Source organism: Myxocyprinus asiaticus, chromosome 20 (genome assembly GCF_019703515.2).
Source record: "Myxocyprinus asiaticus isolate MX2 ecotype Aquarium Trade chromosome 20, UBuf_Myxa_2, whole genome shotgun sequence".
Taxonomy (NCBI): domain Eukaryota; kingdom Metazoa; phylum Chordata; class Actinopteri; order Cypriniformes; family Catostomidae; genus Myxocyprinus; species Myxocyprinus asiaticus.
The window spans coordinates 18820084-18837099 of NC_059363.1; the positions used below are offsets into that span (position 1 = coordinate 18820084).

The following is a 17016-nucleotide window of genomic DNA, read 5'->3' on the forward strand; positions in this document are numbered from 1 at the left end:
AAACCTTTTTATTATGGGGTCAAAATTAACTCTAACTAAATCAGACAAATTTGCTGGGAATAAAATGCCCAAATACTTAATGTCCTGTTTGGGCCACTGGAAGCCGCCCAGCTGGAAAGCCGTTACTGGGCAGTACGCTGTCAGAGCCAAAGCTTCAGATTTGGACCAACTGACTCTGTATCCTGAGAACTTAGAAAAGGAATTAATAATTCTATGGAGGCAAGGCATAGATCTAAAGGGGTCAGAGACAAATAATAAAACATAATCTGTGTAAAGCAAAAGCTTATGTGCCACACCTCCCGCCACCACCCCTGGAAAATCATCTTCCCATCTTATCGCGGCTGCTAATGGTTCCAGGGCAAGACAGAACAATAATGGGGCATGAGGGCAACCCTGCCGGGTGCCCCTATCCAGAGTAAAATAATCTGAAGTTAATCCATTTGTTTGTACCACCGATACCAGGTGTCTATAAAGTAACTTAATCCATTCAATAAAAGTATTTGCGAACCCTTATATTTTCAAAATCTTAAAAAGATAATCCCATTCTACCATATTAAACGCCTTTTGAGTGAGATGGCAGCGACCGGAGTCTGATCATTCGCCACTGACCACATAATATTGATGAAATGCCTAATGTTATCAGAAGAGCTGCGGCCCCGAATAAACCCCACCTGATCTATATGTATAAGAGATGTCATAACTTTACTTAATCGGTTAGCCAGAATTTTTGACAATATTTTTACATCTAGCTGGATCAGGGAAATTGGACAGTAACTCTTACACTCGCTTGGATCTTTGTCCTTTTTAAGAATCAGACTGATCCAGGCTTGTGTCATGGTTGGCGGATGCTTTCCATTCTTTAATGATTCCGTATAAACTTCTAACAAAAGTGGAGCCAGTTCTGTAACATAAGATTTTAAAAATTCAGCGGCAAAGCCATCTGGCCCCAGAGCCTTGCTTGTAGGCAAGGCCTTAATTACCTCACCAAGCTCCTCCAAGGTTATCTCAGAATCAAGAAAATTGTTTTGCTCAGTTGTCAGTTTAAGAAGTTCTAATGGTTCCACTAAGTTTCTAATATCTTCATCAGTAGACGAAGACGTGGAACTATAGAGATCAAGATAGAATTCTTTAAAAGCATTATTAATATCAATGGCTGAGGTAAGTATTTCACCACCAGCAGATTTCACTGAGTGAATGGTAGAAAAAGACTCTCTCTGCTTTATATATCTAGCCAAAAGCTTCCCTGCATTGTCCCCCAACTCAAAATATGACTGTCTTGCCCTGAATAGCCAAAACTCCACCTTCCGCAACAAAACAGTATTATATCTGTATTTCAGTCGGGTCAATTCTCTGAGGCCATCAGACGACATTTGATAGCTCGCTCAATTTCCAGCTTATGGCCTGTTATGTTGAGCAGACTCGGGAAGAGCTCGTCTAGGAATTTCACCATATCTCAGCCTTTTTCGTCCTCAGGAATATGGATGTTGTTTCACCGTTTACGATTCTCAAGGTCGTCCAACTTTTCCCAAACGCGCTCCAAGTCCGCCTTGGTCGCTAGTGGACTAGCAGCTAATTCCCTTTCCGATGACTCCAGATAATCGATCCGTTTCTCAACATCTGCCACTCTTGAAACCAACTCAGTGAATTTCATCTCCATGGCAGTGATCAATTGACGTATTACAGCAAGATCCTCCAAGTCAGCAACGACCTTCGTCAGCATTGCCGTCATGTTCAATCTCTTTCACCTCACTGGCCAAATTGAGTCCTGGGCTTTTGGCCTGCTGCTCAGGGGCTTCAGCTTGAGCATGTAAGTGTCTTTTAATGTCTCCAGTGCCCGAGGATTTTGAATTCTTTGTCTTCATAGTACAGTTATGGAACAGTGTATTGAATATCACCAGTTTATGACACAAAAAGTATTGAAACTAGCAAAGTGCGCAGAGCTCGCCGTTCACACGTCCGAAACTCGCATGGTGCCACCTCGGTGATATCACTATTAATATTGCTCATACTTTAGGGTTATGGATTTGAACAAACCCCTAATCCTAAGTATTAAACTTCAAACCTTCATTGTTTGTGTGATAGACATGAATTATACCTCAAATCATGTTGCTTGTTGAGGAAAATTATGCTATTACTTTTCTAAGTGAATTTTGTGTTTAAAAACTCTTAGACTTACATTAAAGGAGGGTCCTGAGCCAAACCTAGGGACCACAAAATCACAGAGCCTTGGAGATGGGCTCTTTTGACTTGGGCCAGTAGACAAATGTTTAACAACCACCCAGAACACCTTAGCAACCACATGGTAACTGAATAGCAATGGGCTGACTACAACACCCTAGCATTTTTAGCACCTTAACTTTTATTTTTGTTCTGATTGTAAGCAGTGATTTAGGGTAAAAGACAGAAAAAGGGAAAGCATTGACCGCAGAGGTGATACTTGCAGGGTCATCTATAGTGGGGCTCGCAGCCTCCCACAGATCACTCTGCCATTGAGCTGTGACTCACCACTCAGAGGAAAATGAGTCTGAGTGATGAGAGAGAGAGAGACAGTGTTTCCATTATATGTGCTGTTAAACATGACCAGCTGCCAGTATGCTGTTATTTATATGGTGAATCTCCCTCATGAGATGCTAATCATCAGAGTAAACATAGCTGCGGGGTTTAGCTTTACAAACGTCTCTGAACAAACAGAAAACATCACAAAACATGGCCTGTTTTCCAGCCTACAATAACTGAAAAGGATGAGATGGGGTCTAGAATATATGTATGAGATACCATTACAAACCTTAAGACAATTATCTAGCCAATTAAAATAACAATTTCACTGTTCCCTATTTAGAAACAAAAAATCTCACAGTTATCTCCACCCCTCTCATTACTGACATTGTTTTGATCATTTTCAACAAACCTGTTATGCAGAGTGCTGTGAGAGACTTGTTTGACTTTTATGTTACAATGTTATTTTCTACTTTGGCAACAAAATCTCAATGTTCTCTCTTTGCACTGTCAAACAAACAAGTGAAAGCTAGTGCTGAAGTACGCCAACTATGTTGAGTTGTAAGTTACGGTGTAAGGTGCAAACATCATCTGCTGCCTGAAAGTGAACTTTTGACCAGATGTTTGGAGTATATGCACTGCATAGGAAAGCTATAGGATGCTCCCTTGCTCCCTATTTAGTATGCTGTCTGTCTGCACTAGTTCCAGAACAGTTTGAAATGTACCTTATTTTCATCCTAACTCTCTGAAAGCAACATTTTCCAGTGTTTGGATGCATCCATTGATTCTCAATAATAATAATGTACAGTGGATGTAGGATTTCTAAGGAAAAATAGTCCTAAAGTCCTCGTCTGTGGACATTGTGTTTTGCGATGTTTTAAAATGGCATGTCGGATGAAACTAGAGACTCTAATCTTTTGTCTCAAACAGGTTTCAGTGTAAAAAATGTATTGAGGTTTCTAACCAGATGTAGTTTTGTTGACAAACTCCGCTGTGATCAGCGCCATGCTGTTTTGTCATATGACTCTGTGCATCGAAAGTTGAACCCTTTATTGATAGCCGAGTGTGCTTAACTGAGATCAGTCGTTTTAAATGGAATTCATTATGCATAGCAAAGAGCAAAGAAAAAACATATTGTACGCCCCCGTTCACTTACATTGAAAGTGCCTCACTATAATCTCAATTTTTGCTTCTTCTTTTTTTAAGAAAAGGAAGGATGAGTTGAAATTGAGTGGTTTGTTGGTGCCTGACTCAAATCATGTGATAGTCAACTTGCGCACAAAGGAAATCAAATCTGAAATGTTAGTGAACTTGATTTGTTTTTTTGCTGGATAAAGTTTGTAAAATGTTTTACAAAAAAATGTTTGTCTGTGCAAAACATGCCAGCATGATTCTAGTGTGTTGCAAATGGTTGCTAGGGTATTGCTATGTAATTCCTAGGGTGTTCTGGATGGTTTCTTGGTGGTTGCTTACTGCCCCAAGTCAAAGAGCGCAAGCACACTCCTAAGTCTCATAGATATTGCTTGAATCCCTATTTCATTGTAAGTATATGAGATTTTTCCACTTTTTTAAATGTCTGATTTGAGGTATTATTCATGTCCATAACACAAACGCTATGTGCCAAAGTTTAATAATTAATGTATTTCTGCTTTTCATGCAACCCCTGAGAGAAATGACAATAAATCTACTTTGAATTTTTAGAGGTGAAATACTTAAGGTTATAAGGTTTTCTTTCAAATCCCTAATCCTAAGTATGAGCAAAAGTAATAGCGATGCTTGGCTAAGCAAATGCCACTAATAATTATTAAGGAATTAAATAGTAAGCCAACATTTCTTTTGAGTGTCAAGCTGTTTCTTACAGCTCACGTGTCACATTGTATTATTTTTTAAGCTCATTTGACAGCAGATGATCAGAATGTTCAACTGGATTGCAGCATCACAGTGCAGTCTGTTTTCAGATGTGTCAAACTGATGTGAACTTAAAGGCTTATAACTTATAAACGTATAGATTTCTGAAGCCCGGTGATGTTTCATCATGTTTATGGAGACAGTTTTAAATTTGTATGTAAACACTTGATTGAAGCACAGCTTGATCATACTCAAGGGCTTTTTTTAATGCTCTGGCGAAGTTGCGAGAGAAATAAGTGGCTTTCTTGAAACAAAAAGGGAAGTGCAGATGCTGATTTCATGGGTTGCTCTGGGAACAGGGCTGGCAGCAGGTGCTGGAATGCCTGTTCTGTTGCCACAGCAACCGCTAGCTTGGGGCACTAGTTTCACGACTGATAGAAAATGTAAATCCGGTAAATCCTGATAGAAAATGTAAAAACTGGGTAACAGGTAAAGACATGAACACACACAGACATACACACAGGGTTTGTGTGCTTGCCTTGTTTTGTTCACATGCCCAATTCATATACTGTTATAAGGGTCGCCTGTGTGCTGTGTTGATGTACACGTGCAGGTTTATGTTTGAAGAGTCCTTGGAGACAAACTTGAAGTAGCTTTCATCTGTTTTCCTACAAGAGTTTTTGTCAGCTAATGGCTTCATACATATTGCAAATGCATTCATGAGTTACACGCAAATTCATGTCAACACTGTGAAATACTTGCGTACTACTCTCTTAAAGACCCCATGAAATCAAAATCAGTGGCTATTAGTCCATGTCTACAAGCTTTGATGCCATCTAAATGTTATTGTACTTAAAGATGTGGTATAACCATCATGTTGGTAGTAATTTCATTGTCATGTTTGTAAGACTGTTTGTGAAGTTAAAAACAAACAAACAAAAAACATTATTATGGCATATCATTTAATTCAGTATTTTGACATTTTTATGAACCGGCACATTTTTGATTAGGTCAAATGGTGTAACCTTGAGAAAAAAAATCTTGATATTCTTGACTCAAAAATTCATGATATTTGTACAAAAATATTTTTTACCTTGAAAAATATGTTTCAAAACCTTTTTTAAAGTAAAGACTGATTTAAACTCTCATGTATTCAAGGTGCAAGGAAAATATTTTAATACATTTTACTTGATGGTTGCACCACATTTTTAAATCAATTAAATAATTATTTGGTAGAAAATACTGTAAATGTTTTTTTTTTTATTTGTGAAAGTTGGACACAAAGATTACATTTCTTTGAACTTGACTCCTGTGTTTTAAGCTAGAATTTTAAAAGTTTTCTTATTTTTATCACCTCGGACATTCTTATTTGCCAATGACCCATTTCTCTTCTTGAAAAACAGACCAAAATATTTTTGACTCATCTTGCACTACAAAGACTTTTGTCCAAATGATCTCTAGATTCACAATATTCCCCTGCTACCAACCAAAATCATAGTTCATGACTCTGATGTAAACTAAAGCCTGTTGGCTGTTTTTGAAACAGGGTGCTGTGACACCACTGCTCATGTGGGAAACCTGGGTTTGAATCCAGCCCGGGTCATGTTCCTGTCTCATTCCCCTCTTTCCCCCCTTTGTTTCCTGTCCTTTCTCAACTATGTTTGACAAAAGTGGCAAAAATAAGTAAATAAATACATAAATGTTAAGTTATTCAATATGTTCTTAACCAACCTTCCTGTCTCAATAGGAAATATGTCAACACAGAAAAAAAAACCAATAAAAAAAAAACTGAGCTTGTCCAGTGATTTCATGGGGTGTTTAATTAACGGCCATCACTAAAATTCCTCACATGTTCTCAGACTCAAGGAGATACAGATGCTTCACTCAGAGTTCATGCTTGAATAATTGTGTCCAGCCAGATATATGACTTATCAGACTTTGAAAGTTATGACACCATCAGCATCAAAGTGTACAGAATGTGTCAGTGAGAAATAGGAAACTCAAAACCTGCGTGAACTGGTGATCTGTTCTTCATTGCCTTAGTGAATCGGAGCCTGTTTTCAAGTAGATTTGGTACTCAATCAATTTACCTTGGCCAAATTCCCAGGCATCCTAACCTTTCAACTGACACTGATACGGATTTACAGTGTTTGCAAACGTGGCATGGAAAGAGCTCTCGCTCATCCTGAGTGTTGCCGTCACTTGGCTCTCTGTAGGCAGTGATGCAAGTTCAATTGGAAGCAGAGATGTCAAGATATTAAATATTCTGTCATATGTTCCCGTAATGGAGTCACAGCCATGGAGAATCTTTTGACAAGGACCCGTTTCATCTGATCACATACACTTTCCCTCTCTGTTCCCCTCTTTCTTTCAGTCTCTCTTACTCTAATTAGCAGACATTGACTCACATATAATCAAAGAACAATCACAACACTTGTGAGACAGAATCTCACTTTTTGTTGTAATAATATAATATTAAGATAGGGACTTTGGCAAAATCCAACTGTTTTTGATTTAATATAAATAATTTCAGCCTTCAGTGAATTAGAGCCAGAAAAGAATGTATTATGATACTGTATTACATAAACTGCCAAATTGTGCTTGCATTTATGTGCAGCTTTTGTCCAAACTTATGTTCTCTACACATGCTGTAACTGGCATAATGTACACTGTAAAAAATAAAAATAAAATAAAAATAGGTAGGTAACCAAAACTAGTTTTATTCAAATTTAACAAATGTAAGTAACAAATGCACATTACCACTTTTTTTTTTTTGTGTACTTACAATAAATATATACACAGACACACAGATGCACATACTGTGCTTGTGTGTACAGACAAATACACAGTTTTAAGGCCAAATTAAATAGATTTCACACATCGAACACATGCACAAAGCAGCATCTCAGATTTGTCACAGATTGTAGTCAATTAAGCAAATCAGAAAAAGCACAGTATTTACACCACTGCCATTTTGCATTGAAAATCCCTAACATCAGTAAAGTACAGTATGTATAGCCTATTTGGTAACACTTTATTTTAAGCATCAGAAGTTAGACAGTAATAAATGTCTAATAACTGCACTTGTAATTGACTAGTTCTGAACATTTACATTTGTTTTTTCCCCAAAAATAAACTTATTGACTAAAAACAAAAGATATTATTAGCCAGTATTTTCCAAATTACATCCTTTTTAGGTTTTCAGTACACTGTGCAGCTTATAGGTGTATCATCAACATATCAACATAGCCAATCAAGTGAGCATTAAAGCACAGTGCTGTTATACAAAAGTGGAGACAGTAGTACTGTAGATATTCTAGATGTTTAGTTTTTACATATGGATTAGTAATAGCAACAAATTATTAATATATATAAAAAAACCTGTTAGAATTAATCATTTGTTTCTATTACTGATCCACATCTAGAATAACTACTGTCTCCTCTTTTGTATTGGGTTAAAGCTGAGTTTGCTTTTCAGCTCTTTTGAATGCCTTTGTTGAAATATGCATTCCATATTTATTTTACACCTACAAGCTGCACATTCACACTGTGTACTTAGAACATATAAAGGATGTAATTTGCATAATACTAGCTACTGGTATCTTAAGTTTTTATGTAAAAAAAATAAAATAAAAAATGTTAAGAAAAAATGTAAAGAGGCTACGAGGCAAGAATAAGAACTGAGCCAAAAAATGCCTAATAAAAGCCGTATTAAGCCAAACAAGTCCATAACTAGTTGCTTACAAATGCAATTATTAGTAATTAATTACTGTGAAATTTCTGATCTGATTCTGTTACCACCTTTTTCATATGTGCCCATAAAGAACCATATATATATATATATATATATATATATAAACAATATTAATAATGACATTTGTGTATATAAAAAATCCTGCTGATCATATGGAGACAGTTTAAACACTTATGTATCTGCACACACCTAATGAAAGTGTCTGTAAATTGATATGCACACCTCTGCACACACATAGCACACTATTTTACAATTATTTTTTTTATCATTTCTATGTTTTACGTATATTTTAAATGTTTCTATGTATTACCTATTGCCTCTGTATTTTCATTGCTATTTCAATTGAGCATGTGACAAATAAACATTGAACTTTTAACTATTTTCTATCATGCTACAAGACACAGGGTTGTTATTAATGAGTGCAGTACCTATCGAGGATAATTGGTGCTTCTGTTAACAAACACATTAATTGATGCCATCCGTCATGGCAATGGCTGTGATAGTCATGGCTGATTAGAAAGCAAAAGAGATAGATCTAAATTTCTAGGGTCAATATTAGGGCTCAATTGTGCAGCTGAATTGTTTGGTTTAATTTGCAACATGGCGTGGTGAAAAATTGATGAATAGATTAAAACAAAATATTCTGAAAATATAAAAAAATAAATATATGGATAAATTTAAGTATGCTTTTGTAACATGCAATGATGTATGTAGTTACTAAGTTTTACTAATTTATTTGAGTTTTTTTTTTAATCTTATATATATATATTTATATATATATATTTTTGTCAGTATTCACTATGTGAAGAAACAGCAATGTATTCTCAAATCAAGAGGATGAAATAGAGAGAGAGAGAGAGAGAGAGAGAGCGAGAGAGTCTGGTATAATGCTGGCAGTACAATTAATCACCTGCTCTAATCAAATTACACTAACACAGGCTTATCTTCTCCACCCATGTTTTTCTGCTCTCTACCACTCCCTCTCTTTCTCTATCACTGGCAGTGGCCCAGCTGCAGCAGACTGTGTGATGTGCGTGTCTTTTACAGAAACAGTGTTGTGAATGTGTCATTATGATGCAGAGACAAACTCTGCAGCACTTTTCTCATGAATAGAGTTGGGTGTAAAAACATCAAGACTGGAAAACTTTGTTAAAAATGTATACTCTTCCACTAATGAATCTTACAGTCCCTGGGGCCAGTAGTCCCCCTGGAGCAGTCTTGGTTTCAGTGACTAACACAAGAGCATAGTGCTGATATAGCAAGATTGTATCAGTAACTCTTCACTTCCTGATTTATCCTTACACAGTATTGAACATGCAGTCCTTGTATTAGCAGCCTGAACCCCAAAACAGTAGATATCCATCACCTATCACTTCACATTGTTCACAACCCAGAAGATTTTATTCAGCAGAGCACAAAAGGATATGTTAGGCAGAATGACAGCCTCAGTCACTATTCACCTGCATTGCATTTTTTTCTGTACACTGAAAGTGAATGGTTACTGAGGCTGATTTTCTAACTTCTCCTTTTGGATTCCACAGAGGTAAGAAACACATATGGGTTTGTAACAACATGAGGGTGAGTAAATGATGACAGAATGTTTATTTTTAGGTGAACTATACCTTTTAGCTCTGTTGACATCTGTGGCAACATACTGTCGCTTGTTTGTTGCCTTGAGAGAAATGGCCCTCTAAAGTTGATTTAAGAGCAGTTTTTGTTCTTAATGATTGGAGCTTGCATGGCTATGCTTGCATGTTTTCAACAGATATAACAGGACACAAGTAACAACTGTTTGTTTGCTAGATTTAAGGCTCATAGATGAAGGAAAGCTTGATAGATATGGTCCTGTTCCAATGTACCTCTAGTTGCTCTTTCCTGATTTGAGTCGTTGTGTACTTCAGGAGGAACTGAATAATCCGTATGTAACTATTTTTAGAAAAGATGTTAAATTCACGAAACCTCAGCTTTTGCTATGCTGAGGGGAACAGCAAACTTAAGGGTGTGAAAGAGAAAGAAGGAGAAAGAAAGTGTCTTTTTTATGGGAGGAAGAATTCTAATGTGCTGTACCAGTCACTTGCAGCAATTCAAAAACCTGGAAAGCACATAATCTGTTATTTCAGTGACCAATAACCTATTAAATCAATGCTTTGCAATGTCATACTGAAAGATAATTTAATATTTCTACATTTGAGAGGAATGCAGAGAATGTACTTCACCTTTCATGAGATCTGCACATGAAGATGGACAAAAAAAGACAGATTTAATTTATCCTTGTGTGTAAATTTAGCTAATTTGAATTCAGATTATATTAAATCTAAAAGTAGGGATAATATTCAGACAGCTGGTCATCACAAAATGAACCCTGACCTTGTGATTAGCACTGGTATCATCCTGGAGGGCTTTATATATATATATATATATATATATATATATAAATAAAATCGAATACCTAACCAAATACATGCATAAATGGACATGAAATATTGATGAGTCTGAATTATTTTATTTGGCCTGTGAAAAGAAAGAGACTTTGCAGTGGGATGAGAGACATAGAACTTGCACAGTGTACGGTAGTTAATATTTAGTTTAGCAGTCACGGTTTACCATTTAGAATGAAGTATTATTCCTTAGAAGAATTGAATTTTAACAATAACTTATAAATCTTTAAATACAGACCAACCATGAGCTCCGAGGTTATTATTCAATGGTATATATGCTTCTGTTGAAGCCATCCGTCTGCATTATTCCAACTTCATTTCTGAAAAATCCTGTTGAAAAAGCGTAACGAACAAGCACTGCAGCGACCGCCCACTTCCATAACGCACTATGAATGAGCCAAACGGTGTCGGTCTCCATACACTCTCAAACTACTTATATATTTGTATATATCTTAAAACTTACAGTAGCAACAAAATGTATATTTTTTTAAATATATTTCTATACTTATAATCAACAACTTAAAATCAATAGTTTGATTACGTCATTCATAATGCTTTATAGGATTGTAGTTCATGCCCTCATTAAAGACGTTAAGTACACAGTCTTTTTTCATTCCAATTTGGAATGCCCAATTCCCAATGCTCTCTCAGTCCTCATGGTGGCGTAGTGACTCGCCTCAATCCGGGTGGCGGAGGACTCTTGCCTCCACGTCTGAGACCGTCAATGGCGGAGGACTCTTGCCTCCACGTCTGAGACCGTCAATCCGTGCATCTTATCACATAGCTTGTTGAGTGCGTTACCGCGGAGACCTAGCGTGTGTGGAGGCTCACGCTATTCTCTGCGGCATCCACGCACAAATCACCACGTGCCCCACCGAGAGCGTGAGCCACACATTATAGCGACCATGAGGAGGTTAATCCAACGTGACTCTACCCACCCTAGCAACCGGGCCAATTGGTTGCTTAGGAAGCCTGACTGGAGTCACTCAGCACGCCCTGGATTCAGACTTGTGACTCCAGGTGTGGTAGTCAGCGTCTTTACTTGCTGAGCTACCCAGGACCCCAAAGTACACAGTCTTGTACCTTCGTCTTTTTGTCCAATTTTCAAATACTATTTTCTTTCAAATTGAAGTTTGGGTTGTTTTGGCTTACCTCAGAGCTGGTAGGTTTGGGTCATTGCTTAGAACTCTTTTATGAATAATTTTATGAAATCCCTATGGAAAAAAATTATGGAAAAAACAAAAGACTTTTGGACCAAGATGGTTATAAAAGTGAGCGGGACCTGTTGCACTCTAAAAGGCCATCATGACAGCCCTTTTGAAATCCTCAGAACAATTTAAAGAGGTTATATGAATCATCCCATATAAATACAAGAAGTGTGTGAGTAGCTCTGTAATGAGCTGCCTGGTTCACTTATTTGTTCATTTGTTTTTTAAGATTCATCTGTCTCAATTATGAAAGAAGATTTGAGTGAGAGTGTTTGATTGGACAGGACAGTTTATGTCGAACTGTGAAAGCAGTTTATGTTGAACTTTGAACAAACGGCCACCATCTGACCTCACACACTGATACATCTGGACATGTCCGTGTCTGGCGTGCCGTGTCAGACTGTGTGTGTGTGTGTGTTCAGTAGGACAGTCACTGTCAGCTCTGTTTCACATTCTTGTCACCCTGGAGCCAAATCTGTCCCCAGATCAGCAAAGACTGTCACACTGCATATCTGTGCTCATCATCCCTCACACACATACACACACTTTCTCATGGTGTAAACATAAAGAAAGTCTCTTACGCTCTAATAATAATGGTTGTGGTGTCAGAAAACTCCAGCTGGGTAGTTGACAAATACTGAAGATCTTTGAACTGTAGTTTACAAATGAACTTTTTTCAACATCAAGATTTTTCTTAATCGAATTGGTAGATATTATTTGCTTTTTTGTACTTTTGGATTGACACTGAACCAATATACGGTATACAATATGAACGTATTGAAAGCATCTAAACACTTTTAATAATGTAGAGCTGCAGAGATGTATTAGTTCATTACTCAGACACAATTCAGTCTTTTATTTATCAGCGAATGATATAGAAAATTTGACCAAGAAAGTATATCTATGTATAAATAAAATAACATCCACATGGGACTAATAAAAGTATTGTCATTTGCACTTGTTGTCTGACTGTATTCAGTTATCATCAAAGCTCAATAATTGCTTTCTTAATTGTTCCAAAACTTCTGATTATTTGAACCCTAAATGATTCATAAATATTTGTACATCTATATATTATGAGACATAAATGAGTGAAGAAGAAAGGTTTTTCTATTGGAAATCCACCACTTGGCGGTTGTTGTTTTTCCAATCATAATGCTCATCTGTAGGTATTTAGAAGGGAATTCACATTACACACCCACACACACACATGTTGGTGTGGCTATGCTTATGAGGACTCTTCATAGACATAATGATTTTTATACATTTAGTATGTTTTTTAAGAATTATGGGGACACTAGAAATGTCCTCATAAACCACATTTATAGCATAATACCATTGTAATTACCAGTTTGTAACCTAAAAAAAGTCCTTGTAAACCACCCAAACCCGCCCACATTTACAGACACACCCACACACAAGGACCTTGTAACACATTTATAATTAGATTTCCTTTTGTGTGCAAAGCCATTAAAGGCTGACTAAATCAGTTTAAAAGACACACTCACTTGTCTTTATTGTGTTATCTTGCTTCTGTCCTGTACTCTCTCTCATTTACAATTTACTGTGTCATTCATCATCATGATCATCTCTCTCTCTCTCTCTCTCTCTGCCTCTCTCTCTGTCCTTTTTATGGAGCTGGTAACTTATGAAACAATAATTTTCTCATGTAGCATACCTAGCAGCCAACTACAAAGAAAAAGCTTGTAAGATGGCGAATCTAATGCTCACACACACACACACACACACACACACACACACACACCTTCAGATTTCCATCAGTTTTGATCAGTATGCTCCATAAAGGTGGGGCACACTAGACTTTGCGCTCCGTTCAAATGCATCTGAGCGCAGGAGACTGGAACCAAGTTCATGCTCAGAAATTTCGTGAAAGTTGGCTGGACTCTAACCTGCGAATCTGTTTGTTATTTGTAATTTATTATTTATACAAACAAGAAGCCCTTGAACGTGACATCATATCCTGGTTCGTTGCGGTGTCCGAAATAATTTCACACACTCTAAATCTAGTGTGACCGCCCCTTTACTGAATCCAAACAGACCACATCAGCAAGTGTAATTACAATGTATTACACTGTTATTAAATACACTATTATGTGTGTAGAAATTATTACGCTTCAAATTCTGTAAATTACTATGTGACACTGGTAAAGCTGTTTGTTTTGTATAAATGCTTTATGTAGGAGATAATGTGCATTCAGCTGGTCATTATCATAAAATAACCCCAGACAGGGTGATAAGACGAAGAAGAGGGGTCTAATATCACCCTGAAGGGATTTATTTAATTGCTGAACCGACTGACCAATAAGAATCAAGTATCCCAGAGAACTTTGTGATAAAATGCTATATATTTCCACATTATATGTATACAATTTCATTTGAATGGTCACCTATGCCTGTTTTGTGTTTTCATTTGATCAAAAAAAGCTCATGCTAATCTCTCCCTTTCTCTCTTTTTCTCATAGCTCTCCTCTATGCCACCATCTTTGGTAATGTGACGACTATCTTCCAGCAAATGTATGCCAACACTAACCGTTATCACGAGATGCTCAACAGTGTTCGGGACTTCCTGAAGCTGTACCAGGTGCCCAAAGGCCTGAGCGAGAGGGTTATGGATTATATTGCCTCCACCTGGTCCATGTCCCATGGGATCGACACTGAAAAGGTGAACACCAGCAACTCTGGACACCTCTCAGCAGCTCAAGAGTTTGTGTATTATTAGCTCTTGTTCTTAAATGTGTGTGTGTGTGGCTAAGTATTTTTATCCATTAGTGATTCTTTAGTGAGATGCTTTCTCACACTGTGTGTTTAGACTCATCCTGTCCTGAAGTCGTTTAGACTCAAATCACAGGAGGGGAACAGCATGACTCTGTGGATATGAAGTCCCTGTCCCTTGGGCGGTCACTGTCAGAATGCTCCAGCTGTCATCTCGTCTTTCTCTCCGTTCCTCACTCTCTCCCTCTCTTTCTCTCTCTCTCTCTCTCTCTATCTATCTATCTATCTCTCTCTCTCTTGCGTGATTTAGCTGTCTCATCACACAGACTCACACTGTCTTCCCTAGAGCCAGCCTCTATGTCTCCGTGACAACTGCATCCATGTGTGGGGCTGCAGGGAATGGTGGCTCAGGGACATTAATGTGCTCAGATGCACACATACATACCAACACTCTTGTCCTATACCTCTATTCACTCTTTTCTTGTTCTCCCTTTTAGGGACAAGTCAAACAACAAGGAGGAACCATAAAAACAATCAATACACACTGTAAAAAGTTAAGTTTCAACTTGCTAAAAATGTAACATTTAACATATAATTCAAACAAAAATTAATTTACTCTCTCATGATTTACTCACCCTCCTGACATCCCAGATGTGACTTTCTTTCATCTGCAGAACACAAATTAATATTTTTAGAAGAATATTTCAGCTATGTAGGTCCTCACAATGCAAGTGATTGGTTGCCAAAATTTTGAAGCTCCAAAGAGCAAAATGGACAAAGGTCAAAGCGAGTGTAAGAGTTACCGTCCAATTTCCCTGATCCAGCTAGATGTAAAAATTTTGGCAAAACTTTTGGCTAACCGATTAAGTAAAGTTATGACATCTCTTATACATATAGATCAGGTGGGGTTTATTAGGGGCCGCAGCTCTTCTGATAACATTAGGCGTTTCATCAATATCATGTGGTCAGTGACGAATGATCAGACTCCGATCGCTGCCATCTCACTTGACGCCGAAAAGGCGTTTGATATGGTAGAATGGGATTATCTTTTAAAGATTTTGGAAATATACAGGTTTGGGAATACTTTTATTGGATGGATTAAGTTACTTTATAGACACCCGGTAGTGGCGGTACAAACAAATGGATTAATTTCAGCTTATTTTACTCTGGATAGGGGCACCCGGCAGGGTTGCCCACTTTCCCCATTATTGTTCTGTCTTGCCCTGGAACCATTAGCAGCTGCGATAAGAAAAGAGGATGATTTTCCAGGGGTGATGGCAGGAGGAGTGGCGCATAAGCTTTTGCTTTACGCAAAAGATATTTTATTATTCGTCTCCAACCCCACTAGATCTGTGCCTTGCCTCCACAGAATTATCAATTTCTTTTCTAAATTTACGGGATACAGAGTTAACTGGTCTAAATCCGGAGCTTTAGCTCTGACAGCTTACTGCCCAGTAACGGTTTTTCAGCCGGGCGCCTTCCAGTGGCCCAAACAGGGCATTAAGTATTTGGGCATTTTATTCCCAGCAAATTTATGTGATTTAGTTAGAGTTAATTTTGAGCCTTTAATAAAAAGTTTTTCGAGTGATGTGGGCAGGTGGGCTTTATTACATTTATCCATGATTGGGAAGGTTAATGTTATTAAAATGAACTGCATTCCAAAATTTAACTACCTGCTGCAGTCTCTCCCTGTAGATGTCCCCCCTCTCTTATTTCAAACAATTTGATAGCATAGTGAAGTCCTTCATTTGGAATGGTAAGCATCCCAGGTTACATTTCAATAAGTTACATAGGCCGATTGACAAAGGTGGGCTAGGCCTACCCAAGTTTTTGTTCTATAATTAGGCGTTCAGTCTCAGACATTTGGCCCATTGGTCGCTCCCACCTGAGAGAGCCCCTCTCTGGTTTTATATTGAACAGGAAGTTCTTGCCCCTATTTCGGCATTGCAAAACCTTTCGATCAAACTAATCGGAGAAGTTAAGTCACACCCCGTTTTCTCGCATCTGCACCTGGTTTGGACGAAAGTGTCCAGAGTGTTTAATTCAGACACTTTTTTAAATGTTGCCTCGAGCATATGGCTGAACCCAAAATTACACATTAATAAGTCCCCTTTCTGTTGGTCAGAGTGGATTGGGAGGGGGGTTACTACACTCAGTGTCCTATATGAGAGTGGAGTACTGAGATCTTTTGATAATTTGGTTCAACATTTTAAGATTCCTAGATCCCAGTTCTTTAGGTATTTACAGCTGCGCCAATTGCTCTGCACTATTTTTGGGAGTAGTGTATACCCCCTAAAGCAGCAGATACTCTGGAAATGATGATTACTGCTTTTGGGAAAGGTCATGATGCATCAGTGTATTACTCCCTGTTGATTCAGAGTCTGGGGGATGGAGCTTCGTCTTCTCTCAAGAGATTATGGGAGAAGGATTTTATTGGTATTGGAGGAGGGAGTGTGGGCCAGGATCCTAAAACGCATCAAGTCTGCATCTAGAGATGCAAGGGTCTGTCTGATGCAATTTAAGATTTTGCATCGGTTCT

At 37.8% G+C, this 17016-nt stretch overlaps 1 protein-coding gene across 1 annotated transcript in view; it reads left to right on the top strand.

The window, feature by feature from the left end:
• The window catches only part of LOC127410650 (potassium voltage-gated channel subfamily H member 1-like), an 84155-nt gene that overhangs the window by 28201 nt on the left and 38938 nt on the right, over positions 1-17016 (top strand). Inside the window, exon 8 of the mRNA XM_051645768.1 lies at positions 14228-14427. Within this exon, the coding sequence (XP_051501728.1) occupies positions 14228-14427 (200 nt within the window). The remainder of the gene's footprint in view (positions 1-14227; positions 14428-17016) is intronic.